The sequence below is a fragment of the Microtus oregoni genome, unplaced genomic scaffold, assembly GCF_018167655.1.
Source record: "Microtus oregoni isolate MIOR12 unplaced genomic scaffold, Mior012 000034F_ref0000314, whole genome shotgun sequence".
Taxonomy (NCBI): Eukaryota; Metazoa; Chordata; class Mammalia; order Rodentia; family Cricetidae; genus Microtus; species Microtus oregoni.
In genome coordinates, this window is record NW_024543093.1 from 6,561,703 (window position 1) to 6,587,424 (window position 25,722).

Sequence of the window (25,722 nt, forward strand, 5' to 3'; positions counted from 1 at the left end):
GCAGGCATAATACTCTCTAGTTCCTTCACCCCCAAACACAGCCTGACCATAATACTCAAGAGTGTTTGGTAGTCGACTTGTGAGGTATGTGGTTGAGACGCTCACTGTTTGGAATTGTTCACAGGAAAGTTTTTGGCAGACAACATCGTAGGGTCCGTCCTGGTTTTCTCCTTGATATTCTGGATTCCTTTCAGCATTCTTGTCCACTGTGTGGTAAGTGATCAAACATTTTACAGAGATGTCGAGCAGCTCCAGGTTGAAAGATAGATGTGAGTGTTGCCAGTGCTGTTGTGAGTGTTCTGTGACAGAACCTCGGAGCCTGCCTGACGATCTTTGAACCGAATGGGACTGGATACTTAGCTCAGCTAGTAGAGGGCTTCTGGAGCTTGCCCAGGGCCATGTGTTCTTCCCCAGTACTGAGTAAACTAGGGCATGCACTCAGGAGGACCAAGAGCTCCATAGTGACCTCATGGGTCCCTGTCAGCATGAGACACCTGCTGCCAGACCCATGCTCTTTCCCAGGACCTAGATGGTGGAAGGAGAGAATTGACTCCCCAAGTGGTCCTCCTCCCTCCACAGCCAGGTTTTAGCTTGTAGGCTATGGCTCACTCACACACAACATACAGTTTTTAAAGTGTGTGTGTATTCTTAAACACAGGAGAGCATTTAGCTGGCCTTGCCTGTGACGTATAGTCAACAGGAGCACTGTTTTGGCTGGCTTGGTTTTAGGGGAACAAGTACAAACACTGCAGACACTCCCCATGTGCTGTGGAGATTGTTGACAGTCTCGTCTTCACAAATAAGTTAACAGTTACATGTTAAATTAGACTTTGTCTTTAGAACTCCAGGCACTTTATACATTGTGAGTTTTAAAAAATTTACCTTGAGGGCTGGAGAGATGGCTCAGTGGTTAAGAGCTGGCTGCTCTTCCAGAAGTCCTGAGTTCAATTCCCACCAACCAACCACATGATGGCTCACAACCATCCGGAATGAGATCTGGTGCTCTCTTTTGGTGTGAGGGCGTACATGGAAGCTGAATGTTGTATACATAATAAATATATAAATAAATCTTTAAAAAACAACTTACCTTGCATGGTTAGGGAGTAGGTGCCTTACAGGTGAAAGATGAGTCTTGGTGTCTGAAGCTCCCAGTGCCTCCTGATTCCTGCAGTGTGGAAAGCACTGGCACTTGTACTGAGGCAGAGCTGCTGTCGTAGTGACAGACCTGAGGCTGTTAGAAGATGCGTCTTAGGACAGCAGTCGCACCCCTCCCCAGGGCTGCCGCTGCACGTTGAACAGATCTTGTGTTCACTGAAAGGTGTACATGTGGACCATGAAGCTGATCTTGGTGGTTTGTTTCTAGCCACAGAACACATTCATGTCACCAGACATTAAGTTGTGGCCCAATTCTTGGTGCTGCCTTTCCCTTTGTCAGTTAGCATTCAGCCTCCTGCAGAAATACAGTATGGGGGATCAAGATTCGGTTCTGTGAAAGAGTCAGGACCGAGGGAGGCCATGAACCTTAACCTTTGCCAACTGTCCCAATGCACAGGCATGTGGATATGGGCTGATTGTGTTGCACACAAACCCACTTGTCCTTCTACCCACAGTGTAAGACGTCTTTGAAAGCAGGACTTGAAGTCCCTCCTCAATGTACCCTCGCCACTGTTGTAGAGCAGCACTTCTTTCCTGGGAGCTGAAGTGCCTTCTCAGCTAGCGAGCCTGTCCCTGGGGGTCAGGTTCTTCGTGATAGTGTGGAGGGGTGGCAGGTAGAACAAGGCCTCACGTGCTGGGCCACTGCCCCAGTGCTGAGCCGTACCCCTGCTGCCCTGCCCTGCAGTAGAGGGTCTGCGTTCACTCAGCCTTGGAGTATTGGACAGGAAGCAGTACTGCTTGAGGGTTGGGCTCCTAGTTTTAATGACATTTTTACTTCCTGTTCTTTGTAGGATAAGAAACTGGACAAACAGTATGAATCCCTGTCTCTGTTTCACCACAGCGTAAGTACACACAGAAAACCAGAGCAGGCCTCAGCTCTTCCCTCCCAGGAAGGATTGGGTGTTGAGTGGTCCTGAGAAAGTGGCTTAGTCACAGGGGTGGAAAGCTGAGAGGAACCCTGGTCTCCCAAAAAACAGGTGCTGACCCAGCCTCTCAGTTTTTCCGTCACGGATTTTGGTAGACTCAAGGTGTGGGAGCCTCTCCTGGTCCTTGAGCGCTGCCCAGGGCTACTGTGGGGGAAGGTAACAATTTAACAGTGACCTTTGACTCATTTCTCCCCACCCTTTGGACCATGCCTTTCCAGAACATTGAGATGCTGAGCAGCATGGATTCGGCGTCTGTTCGCATCATCAAGCCTTTTCCTGCACCCCAGACTCCAGGTCGTCTGCAGCCCCTGCAGCCGGCCTCCATGATGCCGCCAGTGTCTGCGGCTCCCAAACTGGAGCACCAGAGGATGGACACCATCCAGGAAGACCCCAGCACAGACTCGCATGTGGATGACGATGGCTTTGAGAAGGACCCCTTCCCCAACAGCAGTGCAGCTGCCAAGTCCTTTGAGGACCTCACAGACCACCCAGTCACCAGGAGCGAGAAGGCGGCCTCCTTTAAGCTGCAGCGCCAGAACCGAGTTGACAGCAAGGAGACAGAGTGCTAGTGAGGAGCCTCGCCCTGCTCCAGGACGTACATGCGCAGATGCTCTAAGAGCCGACCTAAACCAAACAATGCCCCCAGGAACACGCAAGCAACCTAGCAGATGCTGGTCATATGACATGACTGTCATGACATCCTGTGTAGGTGTAGGCCCTTTGAAGGGGTGAGGTAAATCTGACTCATTTCAGGTTTTGGGTTTTTTCTTTTATAATCTAAAATCTCCTTTGACCTGTGGTGCAAAAACAGAAACTAAGGCTGGATGGAGTCCTTGGTGACAGCGCTGACCATCTGCAGTCTGTCTCTCTGTACACTGTAATGGTCCCCTGGCCACAGTTCTTAGTGAGGGTAACTGGAACAAACAGACTTATTATCTCTTTGCCTTTAAGTAAAAGCAGAGGAACCTGGTTATATGTACATTGTCCCCTAATGTGGCCTGTCTTGGCACTGAAACACTTAGGACCATGCTGACTTAAGGATGGTCCTGTCCAGGATGAAGACTCGAGCTTCAGGTGAGGTCTGCAGTAATAGCTGCGTGCGTGTAGAGATGGCCTACAAAGTGTAAGAAGACAATTCAATATTGAGCTGCAGAGTTGGCCCCATCTGTTACGAGCTCTGTACTCCAGTCCCAGGGGATCAGATGCCCTCTTCTGACCTCTGCGGCACCAGGCAGGCATGTGGTGCACAGACATGCAGGCAAAATACTCACATACATAAAATAAAAAGCCCAGTGCTGTAAGAAATTTCGGTATCCACGAAACCTATCCTGCCTCAACCCCCAATGAGAAGGACACGGCTGCGGTGTCAGCTTGCCTGAGTGAGCAGGCGCTCTTACAGGCCACCTGGGGCAGCCCCAGCAAGTAGGTACTCACACGACCTCTGGCTTTAGTGCGTCAGGATCCTGGGTGCTCTGTACTTACCGTGTGAAGGATGAAAGTCATTAGCCTGGATTCTGGTTTCTATAAAGTCTACTTACAAAAGCATTTGTTCTAAGAGTCGAAATGTGCTCACCAGCCAACACGTTTTAACCAAGATAACTTGTAATCTCTGAGGACAACTAACCAGACCTGTGCCTTGTCTCTCCGAGGATGTCTGTTACACTAATACTTGAACGTGTACCTTGTGGTATTTGCTCTTAACTAGCCATGGTAGTCTTACATTTTGAGGATTTGCTATAAGGTGAGTAGGGTGTGTGGGTGTTTGTATGAATCAAAGTTTTGGAAAACCATTTTTATAAAATTATGACTTTTAAAACAAACCAAAAATGTCTTTTTTTTTTTTTTTTTTTTGCCATGTACAGGATTAACAAGCTGCTCAGGGTATATTCTGTAGCTGTGGCTGTTTCAATAAATACTGAACATCAAAACAAAATGGGTCTAGAACAACATTTCCCTGAAAAATAAGTTATTTACACTGGCAAACGTTAATAGGTTTTTTGATCAAAAGTCATGAATGGGGTAGGGGGCTGGAGAGATGGCCTGGTGGTTAAGAGCACTGGCTGCTCTTCCAGAGGATCCAGGTTCAGTTCCCAGCACCCACACGGCAGCTCACAACTTTAACTCCAGTTCCAGGGGATCTGACACCCTCACACAGACATACATGCAGGCAAAACACCAATGTCTATAAAGATGTTAATCTTGAAAAAATGTTTAATTAGCTTCTAGATGTTTGTGAATTACCAACTGGGAAGGTTTCCCGGGCCGACTAATGGTCTCCGTCCCCTAGAAGACTCAGCTCGGGCTTTGCTTCCTCCACGTCCTTCCAGTAGGGAAGCAGCCATGGCAGAGAGGAGAATTTCTTGTCCAGCAGCTGCCAGAGGTTTAAGAACAGAAACTCGTTTCCCACTGGTGATAAATGCAGGCCATCTGATAGATAGGATGAGAAGTCCTGTAAGGAGAGGAGTAACATGTCATGTGGCTTCCTGGGGTTGGCCCTTGTGTTTGTGCACAGACCAATGACTGGGACCACAGTGGCCTCAGAGTTTCTGTACAGGTACAAGACCCTTGCTGCCTGTGCTTCTGTGTCCAACAGACCCATATTCCTGGGTCTCAGACTTAATGAGGGCCTATGATTCACAGCATTAAGAAGGCGCAGGATCCTCCTAGGATGTGGGCAGGTTGGAGGTGACAAGAACTTGGACTACAATAGGAAGGCTAGACAAGAGTCTAGTCTCCCAGCACTCCTGCCTAAACCCAGGATTTACTCTGAGGAATCTTCCCTTGCCTAACCGCCGTGGAGACTGTTTAGGGAGGAGAACTCCAGTTCTAGTGGCCTTTCCCACCTGGATGGTCCCGGATTACTGATCTGTCAGGAAGATGCTCTTAGTCCTGGACCTAGACTAGAAAACTTTCCTAAACTGGAAAAGGCTTGAGTAAAACTAGGCAGTGGTAGAAGACACCCTTCCTGTACTTCCGGAGGAAAGGGTACACACATGTCATGGTGGCACGAGGAGGCCAAAGGGCAGTTTGTAGGAGTTGGTGCTCTCCAACCACCAAGGAGGTGTTTAGGGTCAAGCTCAGGTCATCAGGCCTGGCAGTTAGGTGCCTTTCCCAGCTGAGCCGTCCTGCTGGCCCTGGAGCAGATTAAGCACTGAGCCTGCCGTGGCCCTTCCACTAGGGGAACAAAGCTCAGTGAAGGGTGCCGAGGACCACTGGAGACCCGGGGCTCCGAGAGCCTCCAGAGATGATGTTCTCAAGTCAGCGGCTACTGGGCATCCTGAACTGACGGTCTCTGCCTTCCAGCACCAGTCCAGGCTGTGCTCTGTCACCTTCCAGTAAGGGAGCAGCACCACGTCCCTCTTTACAGATGAGCTGTAACGTCAGACCCGGGTCCGTGGAGGCCGGGATGGATTGAGAATCAGAGAAGGGCGAAAGGTTAGTGTGTGGTTTGGTGACTCTGGGCTGAGGGCTATCCTTAGTCAACACAGCAAAACCAAACAGCTGTGAAGAACAAAACCCGGGTTGAGGGGGTTCTCCTTTGCCCGAGCACTTCAAACACCACAGCCCCGTCCCTCAGCACCACAAGGAGATGCCCCTAGAGAGCAAGCACTTTACTAAGGAATAAAAAGTAGGGAAAGACCCAGCAGACTGCTTAGCGCGTGCTAAGTCCCCAGAACCCACTTCCAGGGTGGAGGTGGGAAGTTCAGAAATTCAAGGTCATCCTCTGCTACAAAGCCAAGTTCCAGGCCAGCCTGGGACTATGAGACCCTGTCTCAAAAGTGGGGAGGGGCTGAAAGCAGACCAGGAACCTGAAGGTCGTCACTGCCCTCTCCCTACAGCAGCCTTGTCTAGGTGTGAATAGCTGGAGCCAAGCCCGGGACTTGAAAGCCCGCCTTCCCCATCACTTTTAGTCGTATTTCAGGCACCAGACCCGGCCTCCTTGCTGCCCAGGACTCCATGGATACGGAGATTGGGCCTCGTGTGGATAATGCTGTAGTGGACAGCCGCGTCCTCTGTCAGCGCATGGATGTGCAGCCAGCCGTATGCAACCTCCAGCTGCCCTCCCGAGCACTGCGCCTCACAACATCTTTCTCCCTGTGTATTGTTCTCAGGCTCTAGGACAAAATAATTCAACGAGATGGCATCTCAAGCTGTGGATTTTGTTCGTCAATAAATGTTGTCTGAGCTCTGTTCTGCTCTTACAGGCCCAAACTTGGCCCTTTATGGTGTACTACGGCAATCTCTAGCTGGGGTTCTGGTTGCCCGCCAGGCCTCTTGACTGCCCGGTTTTTATGTTCTTCATGAAAAGCATGACTGACACTTATGTCTTGAGTCACGGTTTTATGTAGGCTGGCTCAAATGTGCTGTGAGCTAAGGTTGGCCTTGAACTCTTGACCCTTCCACCCTTGCCTCCCGCATTCTGGGATTACACGCCTGTCTGAAGAGCCCTTCCAGGAGAGCTGCACATACCTGCTTTATGTCTGTGATCCTGAAAGGACTGAGAAAACGACAGTACCTGGTTGTCCTTCTGCATCAGGGTCCACAGGTCGAGGACATCCGTCCCACAGTCTCTGGCTGCTTGTACACATGCATTAGCATATTCACCCACAACTGCGTTCAGGCGATTTAGTTTGCACCCTGTCGGGAAAACTCCACAGCGTCACTGGCACACTTACTGCTGGTCCAGTTTCCAAGCAGCACTGATGCCAGCCTGCTTGGGGGTTATGACAGTGGCACTGCTCTGCACGGGGGAGGAGCAGCCAGCTGTATGTAGCATCTAGAAGCTTCTGAGGCACCAGGTTCGGGGTGCAGAGGCTAACCAGCTAGAGAACAGACTGCAGTGAGCTGGGAAAGGGACAAGATAGGCATGGTTAGAAAGAGACGTTGAGACCATGAGATGCACAGTGCTGCTGGGCCCAAGAGTCAGCATGCAGCCAACAGCTACTGCAGTAACATGAGAAAAGTCTGCAGAGACTAGTCATTGCCCGAGCCTGCTCCTACACAGCTGTGCCTGCGAACACCATGCACAACCATTCTGAGGCTCTCCTAGCCTGTGACGGCCATACCTATCTTATTCATGCTGTTGCTTTTTTGGGGTTTTTTGTTTTGTTTTTGTCAAGACAGGGTTTCTCTGTGTAACAGCCCTAGCTGTCCTGCAACTAGCTCTTGTAGACCAGGCTGGCTTAGAACTCACAGAGATCCACCTGCCTCTGCTTCCCAAGTGCTAGGATTAAAGGCGTGTGCCACCACTGCCCAGCTCATGCAGATTCTAGTACAAAGTGTGCACACTTAGCCAAGCACATGCTGCCTACCTCCCAGTCTAGGATGAAGGCAGACTTCCCAGGGCATAGGGCAAGCCTGCCCATCTTGGAAGAGCTGGGAAGAACCTCAGGAGTGCAGGTGGCTAAGGGAGGGATGTGGGGTACAGTAGGAGCCAGGCTGTCTAGCTGCAAGAGAAGGCATGAACGACTCTAACCTAGTTTTGGCTGCTGACGGGTGCTGAAAGGCCATTATTGTGCCCCGGTCAAACCCGTCCTCTGGATCCAAGCAGCTGAGACAAGAGTCCATAGTACACCTCTCCGGTCCAGCAGCTGGACCAGAGCTTGACTGCAGGTGCCTTCCCCATGCCCGACCCAGCTGCTGCAGCTGGCAGTGGGCCTTGTGTGCCTCTTAGTGTCTGGCAACTATACAGACAGTGGGTGACAGGGCACCGATGCCCTCCTGATTCACACACCAGAATCCCCGCCCCACTTCATATCTAGAACAATCTAGAGTAAGACACCCGGAGTCGATCCTTTTGAGTTTGTACATTGGTTGTGACAGGACCCTGGAGTGGAAGCCCTCAGCCCTGCATGCAGCTGTGACATGCCAAGCGTGCTCACTCACCTTTCAGGATGCATTCCTTCTCCCAGGCTGCTTCGTGCAGCGGGGGCGGGGTGATGAGGATGACTCGCTCCTGGGGGATGCCCGCAGACGTCAGGTACTGCACCATGTCCCGCAAGTTCGCTCTGTACTCATCCAGTGGGACGTGCTGCTTGGGGTTCTCACCTGTTCAAGACATGTGCACTCAGTCTGAACAGTTTCCAAAACAGCAAATGAGATGAATGGACTTCTGTAGCTTTTTAAATTGTTTTTTCAGAGTTTCTAGTCCAGACAGGTTCTAAATTCACTAGATATTAAAATGGGGTTTCCTTTTGTAGCCCCGATGGCTGAGATCTCCTGTCCCACCTCCCAGGTGCTGGGGCTAAAGGCCGGCACGCCCCATGCAGCCCTGGTTTTATGGAGTGCTGGAGAAGGAACTGAACTCGGTACTGTATACTGTACATACCAGACAGGCACTCTTCAACATCCCTGAGCCTTTGTGAGGTCTTGTTGTTTGTTTTTTGAGATAGGGTTTCTTTGTGTAGCTTTGGAACTCCCTCTTTAAACCAGCCTGGCTTCGAACTCACAGTGCTGAGATTAAAGGTGTGTGCCACCATTGTCGGTAGGCCTTTGTGTTTTGAGACAGGATCTTACCCTTTTTCAGGCTTAACTTGGAGCCTTCCGGTGCACAGACCACACACATGTGCCACCCCTCACAGGCAGGAATATATTGTTTGCAGATTTACAGTGTAACTGAGGAACTTTTGATCACCAAAGACAAAGACAAGATCCCCTCCTCTTCAAACGTTACCAAAACCGCTCACAGCTCAGACCGCAGAGGCTGGCTAGGGCATTTTGAATGTCCTGGTCTCTAGGTCCTCTACCATCAGCAAGGCTGGATCTATAGGTTGTGACATAAGACTGCCCCCATTTAGCCGGGCAGTAGTGGTGCACGACTTTAATCCCAGCATTCGGGAGGCAGAGGCAGGAGGATCTCTGTGAGTTCGAGGCCAGCCTGGTCTACAAGAGCTAGTTCTGGGACAGGCCCCAAGGTACAGAGAAACCCTGTCTCAAACAAAAACAAAACAAAAAGACTGCCCCAGCTTCAATCCTGCCTATCACTGACTGGTCATTTCACCTTAGAAAAATGCTTAGCTTTCTGAAGCTTAGTGTCCTCACTGGGGAAGGAGGGAACGGCAGCTCTGCCTCTTAGGGTAGCAGTGAAAACAGACAAGTGTGTAAAGCACAGACTGCACACAAGCACGGGGTGCTCTCTGCAGACTCCGTGCAAACCACAGGAGTAAAAAGCAAAGCCACCCACGAGCCTGCCATCCAAGTCACTGCTGGAGATAGGATGTGTTCCTGGCCAGTCTTTCCCTGCACCATGTGTAATTTAAGAACAAAACAAAAACAACCAAACAACAACAACAACAACAACAATAACAGGCCAGGCTGTGGCACGACCCTATCCCAGCACTTGAGAGGTAGAGGCAGGAAGATCAATTAGCCTTAGCTACCTAGTGAGTTTAGAGCCAGCCTGGGCTACAGGAGACCTTGTCTCTAAGAAAGAGACAATGCTTTCTTGCCAGAGGGAGCATGTGCCGTCCCAGAGACCAGCCCTCTGCTGGCCACTGTACCAGCTGAGGACATCAGAGTGCAGAAACAATCAATCAAACGTTATTTCAGGTGGGCCAACAAGGCAGTTATGTAGAAAATGAGCCCTAGAGGACCCGAGCCAACTCTAACCACATCAAAGCCAAAAGAAACCCTACACAGGTGAGTTCCAGGGACGCCCTGTTTTCTGGAAAACTCTCTACTGGGAGATACATATAAACATGTATTTGCTCGAGTCCAGTTAAAACAGGAATGAGCTAGAAACGCCCTTACCTTGGAGAGAGGAGTCGTTGGCACCGAAGAAGACGGTAACTGCCACCGGGGTTTCCACACTGTTCTCCTTCCTAATTAGTCTTGGGAGGATAATCTTGGCCCATCTGGTGTTGTAACCTGAAAATCCACGATTCAGAACGTCACATTTTCTGAAATTAAATTGATTTAAAAAGACAGGTTATAAGTAAAGAGTGGCTTCCTTGTAGTGCTTAGACTCTGCTCAATCCCCCAAACCCCTCAATAAGATATGAATTCCATACAAGAGGCTAATTCTATAGATGTTTATGGCCCCTCGGAGTTCATCTCAAATGGACTTCCTGATGGGTGATAATCCGGGCAAGTAGGAAATGTCAGCGATCCTCTAACAGGCGGAAACTCAGTGGTTTGGAGGATTACAGGTAGACATCCAGACAACATGAGTGCCCCCTGATCTCACAAGGTGGCAAACTCGATCCAGAGAGCCTCTGTTCCTCTAACACGCACTGAGGAGGAAAGGAGCTAACAGGCAAAACCCACTGTTTGCTTCTTCACTATTCAGACCAAGCTTCCCTAGGAAGCAGCTGAGTACGATCTGGGAACCGGGAACCGTCCTCACCTGACAAGTCGGTCAGCCAGCAATGCGCCCCATCCACCCGGCTGGAAAGAAAACTGAAGAGAAAAGCCGGTTACTACCCACTCGGCCAGACACAATGGCAAAGGTAGGGGCTACATCTTGACACCCCCCAAGCTTCTTGCCTTCCTTGCTTGGGAAGGTATCTTGGGAGGGACACTGGCTGCACTTGGTAGCTCTCTGGAAACGCATGGACCCGAGCCAGTCATCTACACTTTACTGCGACTTCGCATTAGAGGCATTCGTTATCCAGGTTTGTCGAGTTGGGAGATGACACCGTGTTATCCCACTTCTCCACAGCTGAAAGCCAAGGAAGTCAATGCTCAACTGATTTCCCTAACAGTTGTGGCAGTCCTCTGGCAGCAACATGCCATCACAACTACTTACAAAAACCTAAAAAAAATGTTGCCAATTACTAGGGAAAGCCATGCGTGAGCATTAGAAAAGCACTGGGAAGCGGTTTTCCTATCTCTGCGAAGGAAGGCATCCTGAGGAACTTCCTTAATTGGGGGTTAAACGGTCTCAGATACCGGGATTACTTTTCCGTACTGTTGGAATCATTTTGTTTTCAAACACTTGGTACAGGACTTGGGTCGCGGGAGGAAACGAGAGGTGAACTAGCGGGTTCGAAGTTCAAAGTGCCTTCAGTCAGGAACACGTAGGAGGCTTCGGGACCTCTAAGCACCCCATGCACCCCCGACGCGCAGAGGGTCATCTAAACCCTCCGTGCACCCCCGACGGAGCACCGAGCCATCTAAAGTCCTCCTGAAAAGACGCGGTTTCGCGTACCCGGAACGTCCACACCAGCCCGCGAAGGTGCACGGCCAGCATAGCACGAGGAGAAACCGCACCGGGCCCGCCCGACACGCGCAGACGCAACCGAGGGTGCAGTGAGTACCTGGGTGATGGAGTCCCCGAAAAGCAACACGCGAGGCCAGAGCAAAGAGCTCCCGCCAGCAACACGCTCACACAGCGCCATGGTGCCGGACTCAGAACACCGTGCCGGATGTGGAGCCTCCGGGGGGCGGAGCCAGCCGTGGGCGGAGCCTGGTCTTCTGTTTCTCCCGCCGGCTTTTCTGGGCCCCGTGAGTCGGTAGATCGGGGCTGTGGGGGCCCACTCCATCGCTCTGTGACCGGCGATAGCTGGGGTGCCCTGGGTTCTTAGAGAAGCTCCGTGTGCCCAGCACAGGCTGGCGGAGCTGAGACCTGCTTCGGCAGGCCCGCTCCTCCATCTCCGGCCACGCCCAAGTGGGGCTCGCCTCTACTTGGTTACTGGCCTCGATGGACACAGTGAGGAGACAACTTTGAAAGCCCGAGCTGTCCGGGAACCCTCACTCCAGACTGCCTGATTCCAAAGCATTAAAACGGAATGTTTAGCTCTAATAAATTTTTGTATGCTATGGGGGCCCTAGACTTTTGGTATAGGCCAAAGACATGGGAATTGGGCTGTTTTACAGAAATCTCATAAAGTCAGACTTATACTTTGTTACCAGAGCGCAGGAGTATTTACACACCTACGAGGGGAGGTGCACCGGCCAGGTTACAGTCGCGCGATTCTGTGGCTTGACTGTGCGTTGAGGATGAGGCTCTAGCCAACTCCAGGAGAAAGGTGGGGACCACTGGAAGGCACCACCGGCTCCAGCCAGTACTTTAGGAAACGAGACTAACGAGCTGATCTACACATCTGTCATAAAGCTAGCTCTGAGCTGACATGCGGATCCCATACAAAGGAGCGTCCTGAAAGCAGTGGCTTTAAACACATAAGCAAGGAATCCGGTAAGGGTGGAGAAAGGTTTCAAACCTGTGGCACAGTATTTGCTTTCAATTCAAAGCACAGGTATGCCAGAATGGACACTGCTTTTCCTTTCGGAGTCTGCGCAGCTGCTAGATCTTAGGATTTCAGCTCATGCTGCAAACACCTGCAGGTAGAACCAATACTCAAGAGGCGGCTCCCTGAGGACAGCTCAAAACCAACGGGCGAATCAGTCAGTGGTCCAGCAGGATTCAAGCCGTTTGATGCTGAAGGAAACAGGCACCCCAGAGAAACTAAGGTATTTTACTTGAGGTAACAGAGGTAAAGCCAAGAGTGTACAAAAGTTCAAGGGCAGGGGATCAAGGTAGTCAGTGCACGGGCGTCAGGGCCTCGTACAGCCGCTGGGCGGCCAGCTCCACCATTTCTCGGAGGGACTCGTCATCCTCACTTCCTTCTTCACATTCTACAACCTGGAAGTGAAAGCACAAACCTCAGCCTGGAGTCACTGGTGAATAAAGTGAACACATTAAGCCCCGAGGCTGCTGCCAGGATGCAGCCTCTTCCCTGTGCACCTGTGGTAGGCAGTGTCCCTGACCACAGTGACTGGACAGCCAAAGGGATGGGGCACGAACAGACTCCCAGGCCAGAGCCCCTCCATCTATCCAGCACACGGTACTCTACACAAGTTAGTCTGTGTGGCACGGATTTAGCGGCTATGGATGTGGTAAATTATTCTCCACCTGGTGCTAATTTGGCTCAAACTAACCATCTTCTGGTGGCCCTGCCTTACGGCTGCTGTTTAAAGGTGACGTTAGTCTCACTCTGCAGATAGGCTTCAAACTTGCTGAAACTCAGACCACACTCCTGAGCAGTAGCCTTACAGGCACGCGTTACCCAACCTAGTTTATGGCAGCATACATCTTTTTTTTGGGGGGGAGGGGGGTCGAGACAAGGTTTCTCTGTAGCTTTGGAGCCTGTCCTGGGACTAGCTCTTGTAGAGCAGGCTGGCCTCGAACTCACAGAGATCCACCTGCCTCTGCCTCCGAGTGCTGGGATTAAAGGTGTGCGCCACCACCGCCCAGCTGGCAGCTTACATCTTACAGCACAACCACAAAGCTCAGGGCCAGCCAGCTCGGAGAGGATAAGAACCTATCTCACAAACCACAGCAGGAACCAGGGTTGTTGGGACTACAGGCATGTGCTTCCACGTGCTCACTTCTGTGTTACGAGGAGAACCTGGGCTTTGTCCACATCAGGAAAGGCCACTACCAACTGAGCTAGCCCCCAGCCTCCAAACTGCCACACCCAATGGCCCGGGCTGCAATCGTATTCCTGTCTTCACATTTCACCCCACATATCTTGGGCAGCTACATACCCGCGTCTCCAGGTTCAGATTTGCTGTTTTCCCGTCCACTGTGACGCTGAGGACAGAGTCATCTTTCACACTGACACAGTCTTCTCCAAATATGTCCCTTTAAGTGAACAGAAAGTTGCTGTTACTGGGAAAATGCTGCTTTACCTGTGTGGGAGAATGATACTGAAGAGAGGCCCAAGTCCTGCAGTAGGATGCTTTCAGCAACCCTGGAGACACGCTGCTGACCGTCAGCTTTCTACAACAGTTAAAACACAGCCCTGCTCAGGAGGGTACACCACCATTCCATTTTTAGCAAGCACTAGTATTGGTTTGGTATTAATTTAATACTGGGGATTAAGTGTGGGGTCTTGCACTGGTCTTTAAAACTGTTCTGAGACAGGCCTCACACAGCTGCCGAGAACAACCTCCAACTGCTATGCAGCATAGGTCTTGGAATCCTCCAATTTGGGGCCAACTTGGGCAAGACAGTGAAGTTATGTCTCTAAAACATGAAACAAAATAAAAAACCAACTAAGGTCATTATTTAAAAGCCACTGTAAGCAGTCTGAAATTTCAGAAAAGCCGCCCAAACACTAAGATGTCTACGTTAAGAGTCACTTTCAACTTAAAGCCAGAAGCAGCCATTGACATGATCAGAAACTGCAGCATCCCCAGATGCTCAAAGTTAAAGCTGGCTGCTGGGTGATGGGTTCTGACACCACACTGCTAACCAGGACGTGAGGCCTAGGTGAGGAGACAGGCCCCTGGGAGCTTTCTCCTCCGTTACAGTCCATCATCAAACCCAAGGCTACCTAGCCATGGCAGAGTTCTCCGAAACCGTGAGGTACAATGTATCTTTCTTCCCTTTGTCTTGTAGGTATTTGTCTATAATGAAAAACTAAGTTATTCATTCAACAAGCAAATGAGAGACCAGCACTTCAGGCACTGTGTTAGGTGCTGAAATTATAAACTAATTGCCACTGGTAAGGGCTCCTAAGATCACTTGGAAAAGCATCTTGAAATCAGCTTAAAGAGCACCTACAGGAAGGCGCTGGCATTAGAAACATACTGAGTCTAGAGACATTTCATAGTTACAGACTTACTGGAAAGAGCCTGGAACACCCACTTTATCAAATAATTCACACCCAAGCAACATTTAAAATAATTCTTTTTTTTTTAAAAAAAAAAACTTTTAATGATTTATTTAACTTTATTTTATGTGCATTGGTGTGAAGGTGTCAGATCTTGTGGAACTGCATTTTCAGACAGTTGTGAGCTGCCATGTGGGTGCTGGGAATTGAACCCGGGTCCTCTGGAAGAGCAATCAATGCTCTTAACCGCTGAGCCGTATCTCCAGCCCCTTAAAATAATTCTTAAAGGCACAGTGACCAGTTGATCAGCACCCAGTCTCGACAAAAGTGCTTCGTGAGCACTCCTGGAGGCCTGTGGGCACTAGCATCCAGCACTGACCACTGGACATAACTTGGTACAACACACCGTAAGTTCAGCACTCCCACCGTGCACCCGCATGCCCATGCACCCGCACACCCGTGCGCTCCCGAGACTCACTGGAGCATGACTTCCAGCCTCTTGCTGTAAATATGCATCTCTAACTTCTTAGAGACCTTCTGCACGGCACCTAGAGGACAAACAGCTCAGTCTCCATTTTCCCGTTTACCATCATCAGACAGACAGGTCACCAGAGCATGGCTATGGAGACGTGAAGTAACCATGGAGACCTCAAAGTCAAAGCATGTGATGTGTCTGTCACATGCCCACTCAGGCAAAAGCATGTGCCGTGTTATTCCATGTTTTTATAAAGAAACCACAATGACAGTCACTTTTATTTCCCATATTTCTCAAACTTACATTTTGAAGAGAGATGAGTAAAATTATAGGTCCAATAATCCCAAAACACATTAAGCTCTTTTGTATCTAAATGTTATGTACATCTAACATCTGATACGGCATCTGATTATGGATGTTTACTTCTTGCTCTTGCAGAGGACCCGGGTTCAGTTCCCAGCACCCACTCGGGGCAGCTCACAACCTGTAACTCCAGCTCTGGTCTCTACAGGTGTCTTCATTCACGTACACACATGACTGACAGTGAATCTTAAAAAAAAAAAAAAACTCGCCAGGCAGGGCAGAGGTGGTGCACACCTTTAATCCCAGCACTCAGAAGGCAGAGGCAGGCAGATCTCTGTGAGTTCAAGGCCAGCCTGGTCTACAGGGAATTCCAGGATAGCTAGGGCTATATTAAAAACCCTGTCTTAAAAACTAAAATAAAAATAAAATAATGATAATAATAATAATAATTAAAGGTGCCTGCCTATTAATGACTTTTTTCCTTTTCTTTTTTAAACCCCAACAAACACACAACTTGATGGTCTAGATGACATCTTCAATCTGGAATTAAGGTCACCCTGGCACATCCGTTCATATACCTCCCTGGTCTGCACACATTCAAGTCTCTGCTCCCCCAGGGTAGGTTGAGCTAACATGTGACCCTGCCCTACTCAGAACATGTGTGCACACACACAGAATCTTTCCCCCTGTGGCAGTATCTCACTATGAAGTCCCAGTGCTCACTACGTAGCCCAGGCTGGCTTTAGACTTCGGGGACCCTCTTTCCTCTGACTCCCAAGTGTTAAGATTAAAGAAATGTGAACCACACCCAGCTTCTTTTCAATATTTTGGTGTTTGATTCTATAAGATAGGGTCTCCTGTAGGGTCCAGGCTGGCCCAAAATTGCTATATAGCTGAGGCTGGCCTTGAACTCTTCCTCCTGGCCAGAACCCTTCTCAGTGCTGGGGAAGGTTCCCAGGACTGGGTGCTCCTTATGCAAGTGCTGTCACCACTGAACCACATCACACACAGAGCAAATAGCAGCACCATTCCAGGGCCAAAGGCGGAGATGCTTACACTGCCATTACCCACAACCCAAATGCTCATCCGTGGTTCAAGGGAGGATTTGGATGTGCCTGGCTTGCTTATTCGTGTGACAGAGTGGTCCACACAGAAGACTTAGGAAGTGACCAGCTCCACTTTCTTCCCTGAAATCAAAGTGCTAACAGCCTGTGCCCACGACGTGCCTTTAAGTCTAGAACACTCTATACTGAACAGGCCCTGGAATGATGTGTGGGCACAGCGTGGGGGCGTCCCCCAGAGTACATTAGGGTGGCTCCTTGCCTGGTGGTGCATCTGGAGAGCACTGGAGTGCACGGTGCAGCCGCAGGGGCAAGCTGCCAGCCACGGCGCACACACGCGCTGGCTGGGGCCGCCATTCTGCTCAGCACCTTCCCCTGAACATGAGGCCAGCTCAGCAGTATTTTAGCGGCTCTGCTCAGGGGCCCAAGAGAACTGTGACTACACGGGAATCTACCTTGGTGAGACTGTGTAAATGACGGGCCACTGAAGATCTGCACCGTCGTGTTCTTAACTCAAACTCACACACTAAAGAAGACAGGGAAACTGAACTTCCACTCAGGGCTCCACTGATCTTTAGTTCTACGAGTCGGGAGAGGAGGAGTGGGGGGGTAAGCATAGGCAAGGCCGTACCTTTCCTTATTTTTGGATTCGACTGAACTTCCAGTATCACGGTAGTCACTGTGTCCGCGTACATGTCGTTAGAGGGGTTCGCCAGCCACTACAAGGCAAAGGTGGAGTCAGGACAGGGGAGCTGCAGCCATACTGCTGCGGGCTCTGCCTGTCAGGCCGCAGGTCACAGGGGAGCTGCCGCTCTAGCTCTGCTGGGAATCAACTGACTTCTGGTCACGTGAGACCTCCCCTTAACTTCCTTTTAATCAGCAAAAAGAACCTACTAAGCACCCCCTTTGTGGCAAAAGGTTTTCCATGAATTGCCATTTAATTTCCCCAATTATTTATGAAAAAAGAAACCTGATCCCAAAGTTACCCCATGCAACATAACTGCTGGTGCTGGGAAACTCCAATTCCACACCTGCACCAGGGGCACAGACAGCAGGACAAGAGGGTGAAATACAAGGTGCGTGCATACGCACATCTGGCTTTGTGTTTGTACTGGGTCTCACCAGTGTATCCCCACCCCACCCCACCGTTGGTAATGGTATCTGACCAGCTTGTACGTCTGTGTGTCACCTCTCAGAGAGACTGTCGGTGTCCTGGCACTGAAGTGACAGTTGATTATGCATGGCCATGTGGAAGCTGGGGATTGACACTTCCAGCCCAGATGTTTGTCTTTTTAAAGAAAAGAATCTGTTTTTATATGTCTGTCTTAACCTGATTTAATGATGTCTAACCCTTTTGGACTTGAGTTATTTTACAGTTTATTCAAAACATGAAAATACCACCTTTTTTTTTTTTTAAAGAAAGGCAGCATGATTAGTTTGTGGTTTTGTTTTGTTTTAGCTTGGTTTTTTGAGACAGGGTTTCTCTGCATTGCCCTGGCTGTCCTGGAATTCGTTTTGTAAACCAGGCTGGCCTCAGAGATCCACCTGCCCCTGCCTCCCAAGTGCTGCTCCCTCTGCCCAGACAACAAAAAAATTTTTGAGACAGGGTTTCATAAAGTCCAGGATGAATATGAACTATCTTTGAGTCAAGGATACCTTGCCCTTCTGATCCTCTTGCCTCCACCTTCCAAGCAGTGGGATGACCTACTTACACGGTAGGGTAAAAGCTAGGGTCTGACCAGGGCTTTGCTAGCTATTACTGCTTAGCCCCTGTGATTATGTGTTGGGCTGGCTCAGGCAAGTCAGCTGTGTCCAACCCCCAGAATTCAACCTTTTCCCTTTTAGGATCTTTCTATTTTTTTTTAAGATTTATTTATTTATTATATATACTGTATTTTGCACCAGATCTCATTCCAGATGGTTGTGAGCCACCATGTGGTTGCTGGGAATTGAACTCAGGACCTTCGGAAGAACAGGCAGTGCTCCTAACCTCTGAGCCATCTCTCCAGCCCCCAGATCTTTCTATTTTTTAAAAAATTAAAATACAGGTACATTATTTTCCCCTTTCCCTTTCTTCCCTCCAACCTCTCCCATGTCAACCCCACCACCAACTACTCTGTCTCTAACTCACGGCCTCTTCCACTTCAATTGTTGCTGTATCTCTTTCCCTAAACACGTAAGCACAGCTTGCTCAGCATGTATACTGTTATTTGTATGTAATTGACTCAGGCCTGACCGCTTGGTCTTGGAAAACCCATCAGGAACTTTTCCCTGGGGAAGACTTTCTCCAGCTCCCAGAATCCTCAGTTGCCTGCAGTTTATCTAGGGCTGAGTCTGTGAACTTCCCTCTTCAAAACTGATGGCTCCCTGGAAGACCATTAACCACAATGCTCTGTGATTACATGTGTGTATCTGAAACCTACTCCCTCTGTGAGGGGATGACTGGGCCTCACCTCCAGAATCACCATGCCTGGCTCCTGGATGACAGTAATATTTTTGAACACCTTCAGGGCAGGCTTTTCTTGAATTTCTAATTCTTCTACATCACCTGAAAAAATTTGTAAGATTCATATGATATTCTTATAGACTCTAAGAGGCATTTGTCTTTGTAGAGATAGTTAAGATAGAGCTGCTGTAAGTGGGAAAACTAGTAACATTTAATGGCTGTGTTCTAAGCTAACAGCTCACAGCCACCGAAGACACCGCAGTACACAATCTCTACACCTGCCCCTCAGGCACCAACACTTGGGCCATCAGCTAGAGAGGCCAGATTCCACAGCACTCAGCCGAAGTGTGGGAACCTCATGGGCCAGCTCCCCACCTCCACCGCAAGTCAATCATTGCTTGGGGAGTCCAGCTGCTGAAGCCCCCTAGTGCTCAAGAACTTAATTTACTAACTGATCAACCATTAACTCATGACTCTTCTCTTTGGCCATAGTTCTTGTTTGAGGTCAATCTCAGGTGTTCCTCCCCCACTTCTTGCAGGGCAGCACCTTGCTTCAGGGGCTGTGAGGGCTCAGCAGCAGCAGGCATGTCACAGGCTGGCATGCTCCCACCTCCTCAGAGAGCCCACCCCCCATCAGGCGTCAGGCATCACCTGACACTGGGTAAAGACAGAATCCTCTGTCTAAAATGGTGAGAATGAGAGACACAGGCTTATGCTCTCCCCGAGGCTTTACCAAGCCGACTACAGACTGGTACTGGCAGAACAGAGAACGCAATATATAAAATCTTAAGTATAGGTAACTAAAACAGATTTTAAATCAAAGGAGAAAAGACCACTGATATTTTTAAGATTGTAGGTGATCAAAGATACTGTGGGATTTTTTAAAGTTTGTGAGTAGTTTTTAAAATGTTGACTTTTGGGCTGGAGAGATGGCTCAGTGGTTAAGAGCATTGCCTGCTCTTCCAGAGGTCCTGAGTTCAATTCCCAGCAACCACATGGTGGCTCACAACCATCTGTAATGAGGTCTGGTGCCCTCTTCTGGCCTGCAGGCATACACACAGACAGAACATTGTATATATAATAAATAAATAAATATATATTAAAAAAAAAAATAAAATGTTGACTTTTATGCGATAAAATGACCAAGCAGTACATAGGAATTCTGAGACAATTATTACAGTGAAGTACATTTTTTTTAAAAAAAATTCTTACTAAAAATGCAATGATGTGAATTTCAGTAAACACACCTGTCAATTTCTGTAGCTGGTAATACAGCAAATTAAAGGGCCCAGTATATGGGATGGCCTGGGTCTGTTTCACAGTGCTCATGGCCAGGTCAGTGTAATCTGAAAAGAGAATGAGAATAAATACATTTTAAGAGACCAGCTGAGCATGGTGGTAAACACATACTCCTAGCACTTGGGAGTCAGAGGCAGAGAATTTGCGATTGGTGCCAGCCTCAGTTACAAAGTGAGACAACAGGGGGGCTGGAGAGATGGCTCAGTGGTTAAGAGCATTGCCTGCTCTTCCAAAGGTCCTGAGTTCAATTCCCAGCAACCACATGGTGGCTCACAACCATCTCTAATGAGGTCTGGCGCCCTCTTCTGGCCTGTAGGCATACAGACAGAACATTGTATACTAAATAAATAAATAAATAAATAAATAAATAAATATTTAAAAAAAAAAAACAAAGTGAGACAACAGCTCAAAAACAAACAAATAACACAAAATACAACTTGCACAAACACACACCAGGGATTAAGAAAACCTAGCAGATCCAGCACCCATGCCAGGCCCAGAGGGATGAGCCCACCTGTGCCACAACTGGCAGGCTGCTGCTCTGTTTCCCAGGCTAACTCCCTACACTTATCCCATGCCACTCCGGTGGGTCTGGGTTCTGGACGTGTTAGGTTCTTGTACATCTCCAAGCAAGTATAGCAACCACCTGTACTTCTTTTCTGCTCGGTGTCTCTATAACTACCTGGCCTGCATGCTCCTGACCTGAAACACTCTCCAACTCTCTCGGGAAGTCTCCTCTGTGCCCTCTGTGCGCTGGTCCTCACTAGACTTGTCACCGCCAGCCAGGACAATGTTCAGTAACTCGTCAGTGTCCAGCTTTAGCCCAGAGGCTGGCCTAAGAGTGGGAGTTCACTGGGGCAGGACAGAGGTCAACAGTTAAGAGTGCACACTGCTCTTGCAGAGGATCCAAGTTTGGTTCCCAGCATCCAGGTTGGGTCGCCTGCCAGTTACTCCAGCTCCATAGGGATCTGACACCTCCAGCCTCCACAGGCACCAGCAGGTGTGCACACACATTTAAAAATCATAAAAATAAATTTTAAGAAAGTATTTTTTAAAAAGAATTAGTTAAAAAAAAACCCAGCTTGTCCATTTATCTGTTGTTATCGTAGCTGAAAGGTGACCTGTCTCACAGGTTAACATCTAACTATGCTAGCCTTCTCCTTCACGACACACTTACGATATGGCAGCACACAACAGCACCGAGTGTGAGCGCACTGTTGACCTGGAGATAAACCCCTGTCTTGGTGTCTCTTCTATTACTACCTGCATCATCTGGGAAAGCAGTACTCATCAATGGCTCAGACTTTACACAGATCAGAGCTCATATGGGAGTATTTCTATACTGGGGAAAAGCAATTTACAAACATAAACGCAGTCCTATTTAGCTTTGTTCAAACCCCCATGTTTAGCGGGCAGTAGTGGCACACTCCTTTAATCCCAGCATTTGAGGAGGCAGAGGCAGGCGGAACTCTCTGAGTTCAAGGTCAGCCTGGTCTACAGAGCAAGTTCCAAGACAACCAAGGCTACACAGAAAAACCTTATCTCAAAAAACAGTAACAACAGAGAGAGAGAGAGAGAGAGAGAGAGAGAGAGAGAGAGAGAGAGAAACTACAAATGCTTTATTCTCTCCTCCTGGCCATTCTTCTAGAGATAAAGAATTAAAAAACCAAGCAAGTTATGGAAAGCTTGGGTCATAAATGAACAAGGTGTACCTGGGGCCTGAGCATGCTCGCCAGAGGGCCAAGGGGTTCCATTCATACCATACCCACACTGAATTAAAACAAATGTAAAAAACAAAATGCTGGTTGAGCATGGTGGCCTGTATGTCCAATTTAGCTACTCAGGGGGTTGAGGACTGTGAGTTTGAGGCAGCCTGGGCTACACAGTGATACTCGATCTCAAAATAAAAAATGAAAAGGGGTCAGATGTAGCTAAGTAGTGGAACACTTGCCTAGCAAAAACATAAGCCACTAAGGCTAACCCCCAGTACCACATCAAGCAGCTCAAACCAAACAAAAACAAAAGCTAATTGGGGTAGTGCAGAAAGCTACTCCAGAAACTAAAAGCCCTGCACCACCAGAGAAGAGGAGAAGGGCGCTGCAGCCTGAGCAAGGCAGGTCTTACACGTGAGCTACTCTTCAAAGCTGTCATCTGGGGAGTAATTCAAACGATCCAACAGCTTGTCAGGGAAAGGCTCTTTCCCATGGAGCGATTCAGATTACATTCCCGTCCTACTTGATTAGCTGGTAACTGAAATCTGACCACTTGTGTGGCCAGATGGCTCAACAGGTAAAGGAGCTTGTCACTGCAGCTTCACGAGCCAAGGTCCATCCCCAGAACCCACACAGGGAAGGAGATTCCACTCCTGACAGCTGTCCTCTGACCCACAGAGACAGACAGCTTCATAAGCTAACAGAACTCACCCATGATAGTTGTCTTCTGACACACACACACACACACACACACACACACACACACACAGATAGTTGTCCTCTGACACATACAAACACGCACATACGATGTGGGTAGGATTCCCCTCTGTACACTATGAATATGTTTTATTGCCATTGGTTAATAGAGAAGCTGCTTTTGGCCAATGGTTTAACAGAACATAGCCAGACTGGAAAAGATACATAGAAAGTAGGCAGAGTTGAAGAGAAGCCATGTAGCTGCCACAGGAGACAGATGCTGGTAGGCCACGACCTCGTGGTGATACACAGATTAATGGAGATGGGTTAGTTTAGGATATAAGAGCTAGTTAGCAATACGCTTAAGTCAAACAGTATTGCAAATAATATAGTTTTCTGAGGATTATTTTGAGTCAGGGCGGCCAGGAAATGAACAAGCAGAAACAAACAAGCAGCCTCCGACAACATAGGACCACACGGGCACGCACACGCAGACTGAGACTGCATCCCACATTGAACAGTGTACTTACTGGAGAGGTCACAGGGAGAAAGTATGTGGTAATTAAAGTTTCTTTTAACAAGAATTCCAGAGACACGCTGTCCCTGTTCTGGTTTCTTGTCTGCCAAAAAGCCCATGACCTAGTAAAAACAGAACACATAGTGGTGTCAAAGAAAAAGGCTTCAGGCTTTCGTCACATGGGGTGGGACGTGTAGAGGGCTGCTCTGACAAACTGGGGAGTGTGCTAGCTATGCAACAGGAGATAGCATCTCTGAACACAAAGCTCAGTAAGGATGGAATTACATACTGAGGCAACACTTTCTTTTTTTGTTAAAGATTTACTTATTTTCTGTGTATGGGTACTCCATCTGCATGCATGCCTGCATTCCAGAAGAGGGCATCAGATCCCATTATAGATGGCAGTGAGTCACCATGTAGTTGCTGGGAATTGAACTCAGGACCTCAGGAAGAAGATCCAGTGCTCTTAACTGCTGAGCCACCTCTCCAGTCTGAGGCAACACTTTCAACCACTCAAATACAGAAACCTTACCAACTTTTTATTTTATTTACTTATTTGGCTTGTTTTGTAGATAACTAATGTACTACGTAGCTCAGGCCTAGCCTGGTCCTCACTATACAGCAGGGCCTATCCTTGAATCTTCGACCCTGCTTCCATCTCCTAAGTGCTAGAATACAGGCATGGGCCATGCCCATCGGGAGCCCACCATCCTGGAGTGTAAACTCTCTCACTGCAGGCCAGGGCTCCCAGGGATGCTGACGTCTGTGCTGGAGCAGCTGGAGCCAGGCAGTGGAGCGCAGCGGCTACACGGCAGTACCCTGGCTCTGACTCACTGTGGAGACAGCTGTCTCACCGGCCCTTCCAGGGCTGCACTCAGTGCGGTGGTGTGGACACATGGAAAATAAAGATGCTAATGCTTTAAAACGCTGTAAATGTTTTGGTGGAGCTATGGGCTCCATCTGGGGACGTAGCCAGGCAAGTACGCTGAGCCTCACTGTGAGCAGCACGGCTCAGACAAAAAGCCCTTTCTCAGAGCAAAGCCGCACACCCTGAGTCTCAAGGTCTTTTCCACCAGTCAATTAGCTTTCTAGTCCTTTCTTGTCACTCCGAGACAGGTTTCACTACTGCAGCTCAGGATGGCATCTAAAATTTCAATGTTCTTCAGGCTCCCAGGAGCTGGAGTCGTAAGCCTGTGCCACCGAGGAAGGTATAGCTCAGTGAAGACCATTTCTTGCTCTTGCATAGGTCCCATGTTTCAATCGCAGTACCTAACTAGTAGCTCATGACCACCCATAACCCCAACCCCAGTTCCGGGGATCTGATGCCCTCTTCTGACTCCTCAGGTAGCAGACAATCTCTCTCTCTCTCCCTGAATGTATCTCCCTGAAAAGAACACGGTTAGGATCAGCACCTGCTGCCTTGTACCTTGGCGAGCTTCTCTCCCCTGAAGTTCAGGGTCACAGCCTCTGTGTTCCGCGGATTGTGAACCTCGATGTGGACCTCATCGTTATCTTCATATTCCCGGATCAGCGCTGCTTTCAGCCTGGCCATTTCATTCTGTTCCCCATGGACTAGAATCTGCACAGAATAGATATGTGAGTATAGAGGAGCCCTCAGCAGGCAAAGGACTGTCTATAAGAACATTAGTTAATTCATGAGACATTCACACTTGAACTGTGGAAACGGTCCTCTTGTCTTAAAGCTTATTTCTATCTATGGCTGTGTGGGGTGTAGCTGAGTACAGGAGCTGGCAGAGGCGGTAAGAGGCTGGGGAGCTGCAGACACGGGCAAGCTGTAAACCTCTGCATGTGGGTGCTGGGGACCAAACAGGTCCTTGGAAAGAGCAGAGGGTGCTCTGAGCCATCAACTCTCTGGATCTTGCTTTCCTATTTCAATGCTAGGAGCACCTACTTTAAGAAAAAGTAAAGGAACTGCTTTAAGCACTGATGGAAGAATGTGCACTGTCATCTCTAGTTCCAAAGCTCACATTGAAGGCTGAACCAGATGGCTTACAAGGCTCTTCCAGCTTTAAATGGACTTCTTTTTCTCTTGCTAGGAAACCATCCATTTTCTTTAGGTTTCTGGTAGTTTCTTGCTAAGTAAAGCAACTGAAAGTAAGATGCAATGTTTACAGTGGTACCTGCCACCCTGCACTGGCTGTCCGTCCATCTGTTTACAGTGGCATCTGCCGCCCTGCACTGGCTGTCTGTCCATCTGTTTACAGTGGCATCTGCCGCCCTGCACTGGCTGTCTGTCCATCTGTTTACAGTGGTACCCGCCACCCTGCACTGGCTGTCCATCCATCTGTTTACAGTGGCATCCGCCACCCTGCACTGGCTGTCCATCCATCTGTTTTGTTTTTTACTCCTCTGTCTTCCATGGTGGGCATCTCGTCTCCAAACCACTGGCAGACAGCTTCTATCTGGCCTGTGGAAGCATAGCCAGCATTACTCCAGGGCAAAGGCTTGTCACCCGAGGTGCAAGGCCCAGTTTGGGCTGCCTGAACACTAACCGTAGCACTGCTCTGTACTGTGTAACCCTGGCCGAACTCCCCGGTTCCACAACAGCGTCGGA

The 25,722-nt window shown here is 49.0% G+C and overlaps 3 protein-coding genes across 6 annotated transcripts in view; 1 reads left to right on the forward strand and 2 right to left on the reverse strand.

Annotated features, from left to right (window-relative positions):
- The window catches only part of Adam17 (ADAM metallopeptidase domain 17), a 55,260-nt gene extending 51,313 nt beyond the window's left edge, over nucleotides 1-3,947 (forward strand). For all 3 annotated transcript variants that reach the window (XM_041630347.1, XM_041630348.1, XM_041630349.1), the window contains 3 exons: nucleotides 125-213; nucleotides 1,947-1,997; nucleotides 2,300-3,947. In XM_041630347.1, coding sequence (XP_041486281.1) covers nucleotides 125-213; nucleotides 1,947-1,997; nucleotides 2,300-2,650 — 491 coding nt within the window. In that variant the 3' untranslated portion in view covers nucleotides 2,651-3,947. The remainder of the gene's footprint in view (nucleotides 1-124; nucleotides 214-1,946; nucleotides 1,998-2,299) is intronic.
- A 154-nt stretch (nucleotides 3,948-4,101) lies between these two features.
- Iah1 (isoamyl acetate hydrolyzing esterase 1 (putative)) lies at nucleotides 4,102-11,578 on the reverse strand. 2 transcript variants are annotated; one of them, XM_041630350.1, is made up of 6 exons: nucleotides 11,339-11,578; nucleotides 10,426-10,478; nucleotides 9,831-9,979; nucleotides 7,968-8,129; nucleotides 6,598-6,719; nucleotides 4,102-4,530 (listed from the first exon to the last, which is right to left on the reverse strand). In XM_041630350.1, the coding sequence occupies exons 1-6, from the start codon at nucleotides 11,561-11,563 to the stop codon at nucleotides 4,348-4,350; spliced, it is 894 nt and encodes a 297-aa protein (XP_041486284.1). In that variant the 5' UTR covers nucleotides 11,564-11,578; the 3' UTR covers nucleotides 4,102-4,347. The 2 variants fall into 2 exon arrangements, with proteins under 2 accessions (XP_041486284.1, XP_041486285.1); XM_041630351.1 differs by lacking the exons at nucleotides 10,426-10,478; nucleotides 11,339-11,578 and adding an exon at nucleotides 10,503-10,647 and having other exon boundaries at nucleotides 9,831-9,947.
- Nucleotides 11,579-12,480: 902 nt separating this feature from the next.
- The window catches only part of Cpsf3 (cleavage and polyadenylation specific factor 3), a 31,674-nt gene continuing 18,432 nt past the window's right edge, over nucleotides 12,481-25,722 (reverse strand). Inside the window, exons 11-18 of the mRNA XM_041630454.1 lie at nucleotides 24,574-24,726; nucleotides 23,161-23,269; nucleotides 20,171-20,269; nucleotides 18,931-19,025; nucleotides 17,109-17,196; nucleotides 15,117-15,186; nucleotides 13,569-13,665; nucleotides 12,481-12,663 (exon numbers count right to left, since the gene is read on the reverse strand). Coding sequence (XP_041486388.1) covers nucleotides 12,562-12,663; nucleotides 13,569-13,665; nucleotides 15,117-15,186; nucleotides 17,109-17,196; nucleotides 18,931-19,025; nucleotides 20,171-20,269; nucleotides 23,161-23,269; nucleotides 24,574-24,726 — 813 coding nt within the window. The 3' untranslated portion in view covers nucleotides 12,481-12,561. The remainder of the gene's footprint in view (nucleotides 12,664-13,568; nucleotides 13,666-15,116; nucleotides 15,187-17,108; nucleotides 17,197-18,930; nucleotides 19,026-20,170; nucleotides 20,270-23,160; nucleotides 23,270-24,573; nucleotides 24,727-25,722) is intronic.

Excerpts from the sequence above, each read along its gene's own strand:
- Iah1 (XM_041630350.1), bottom strand. The coding sequence starts at position 11,563 with ATGGAGTGGGCCCCCACAGCCCCGATCTACCGACTCACGGGGCCCAGA. Across the intron at positions 10,479-11,338 it reads TCGGGGACTCCATCACCCAG|TTTTCTTTCCAGCCGGGTGG; the intron begins GTACTCACTGCA and ends TTTTCTCTTCAG. Across the intron at positions 8,130-9,830 it reads CAACGACTCCTCTCTCCAAG|GTGAGAACCCCAAGCAGCAC; the intron begins GTAAGGGCGTTT and ends TGTCTTGAACAG.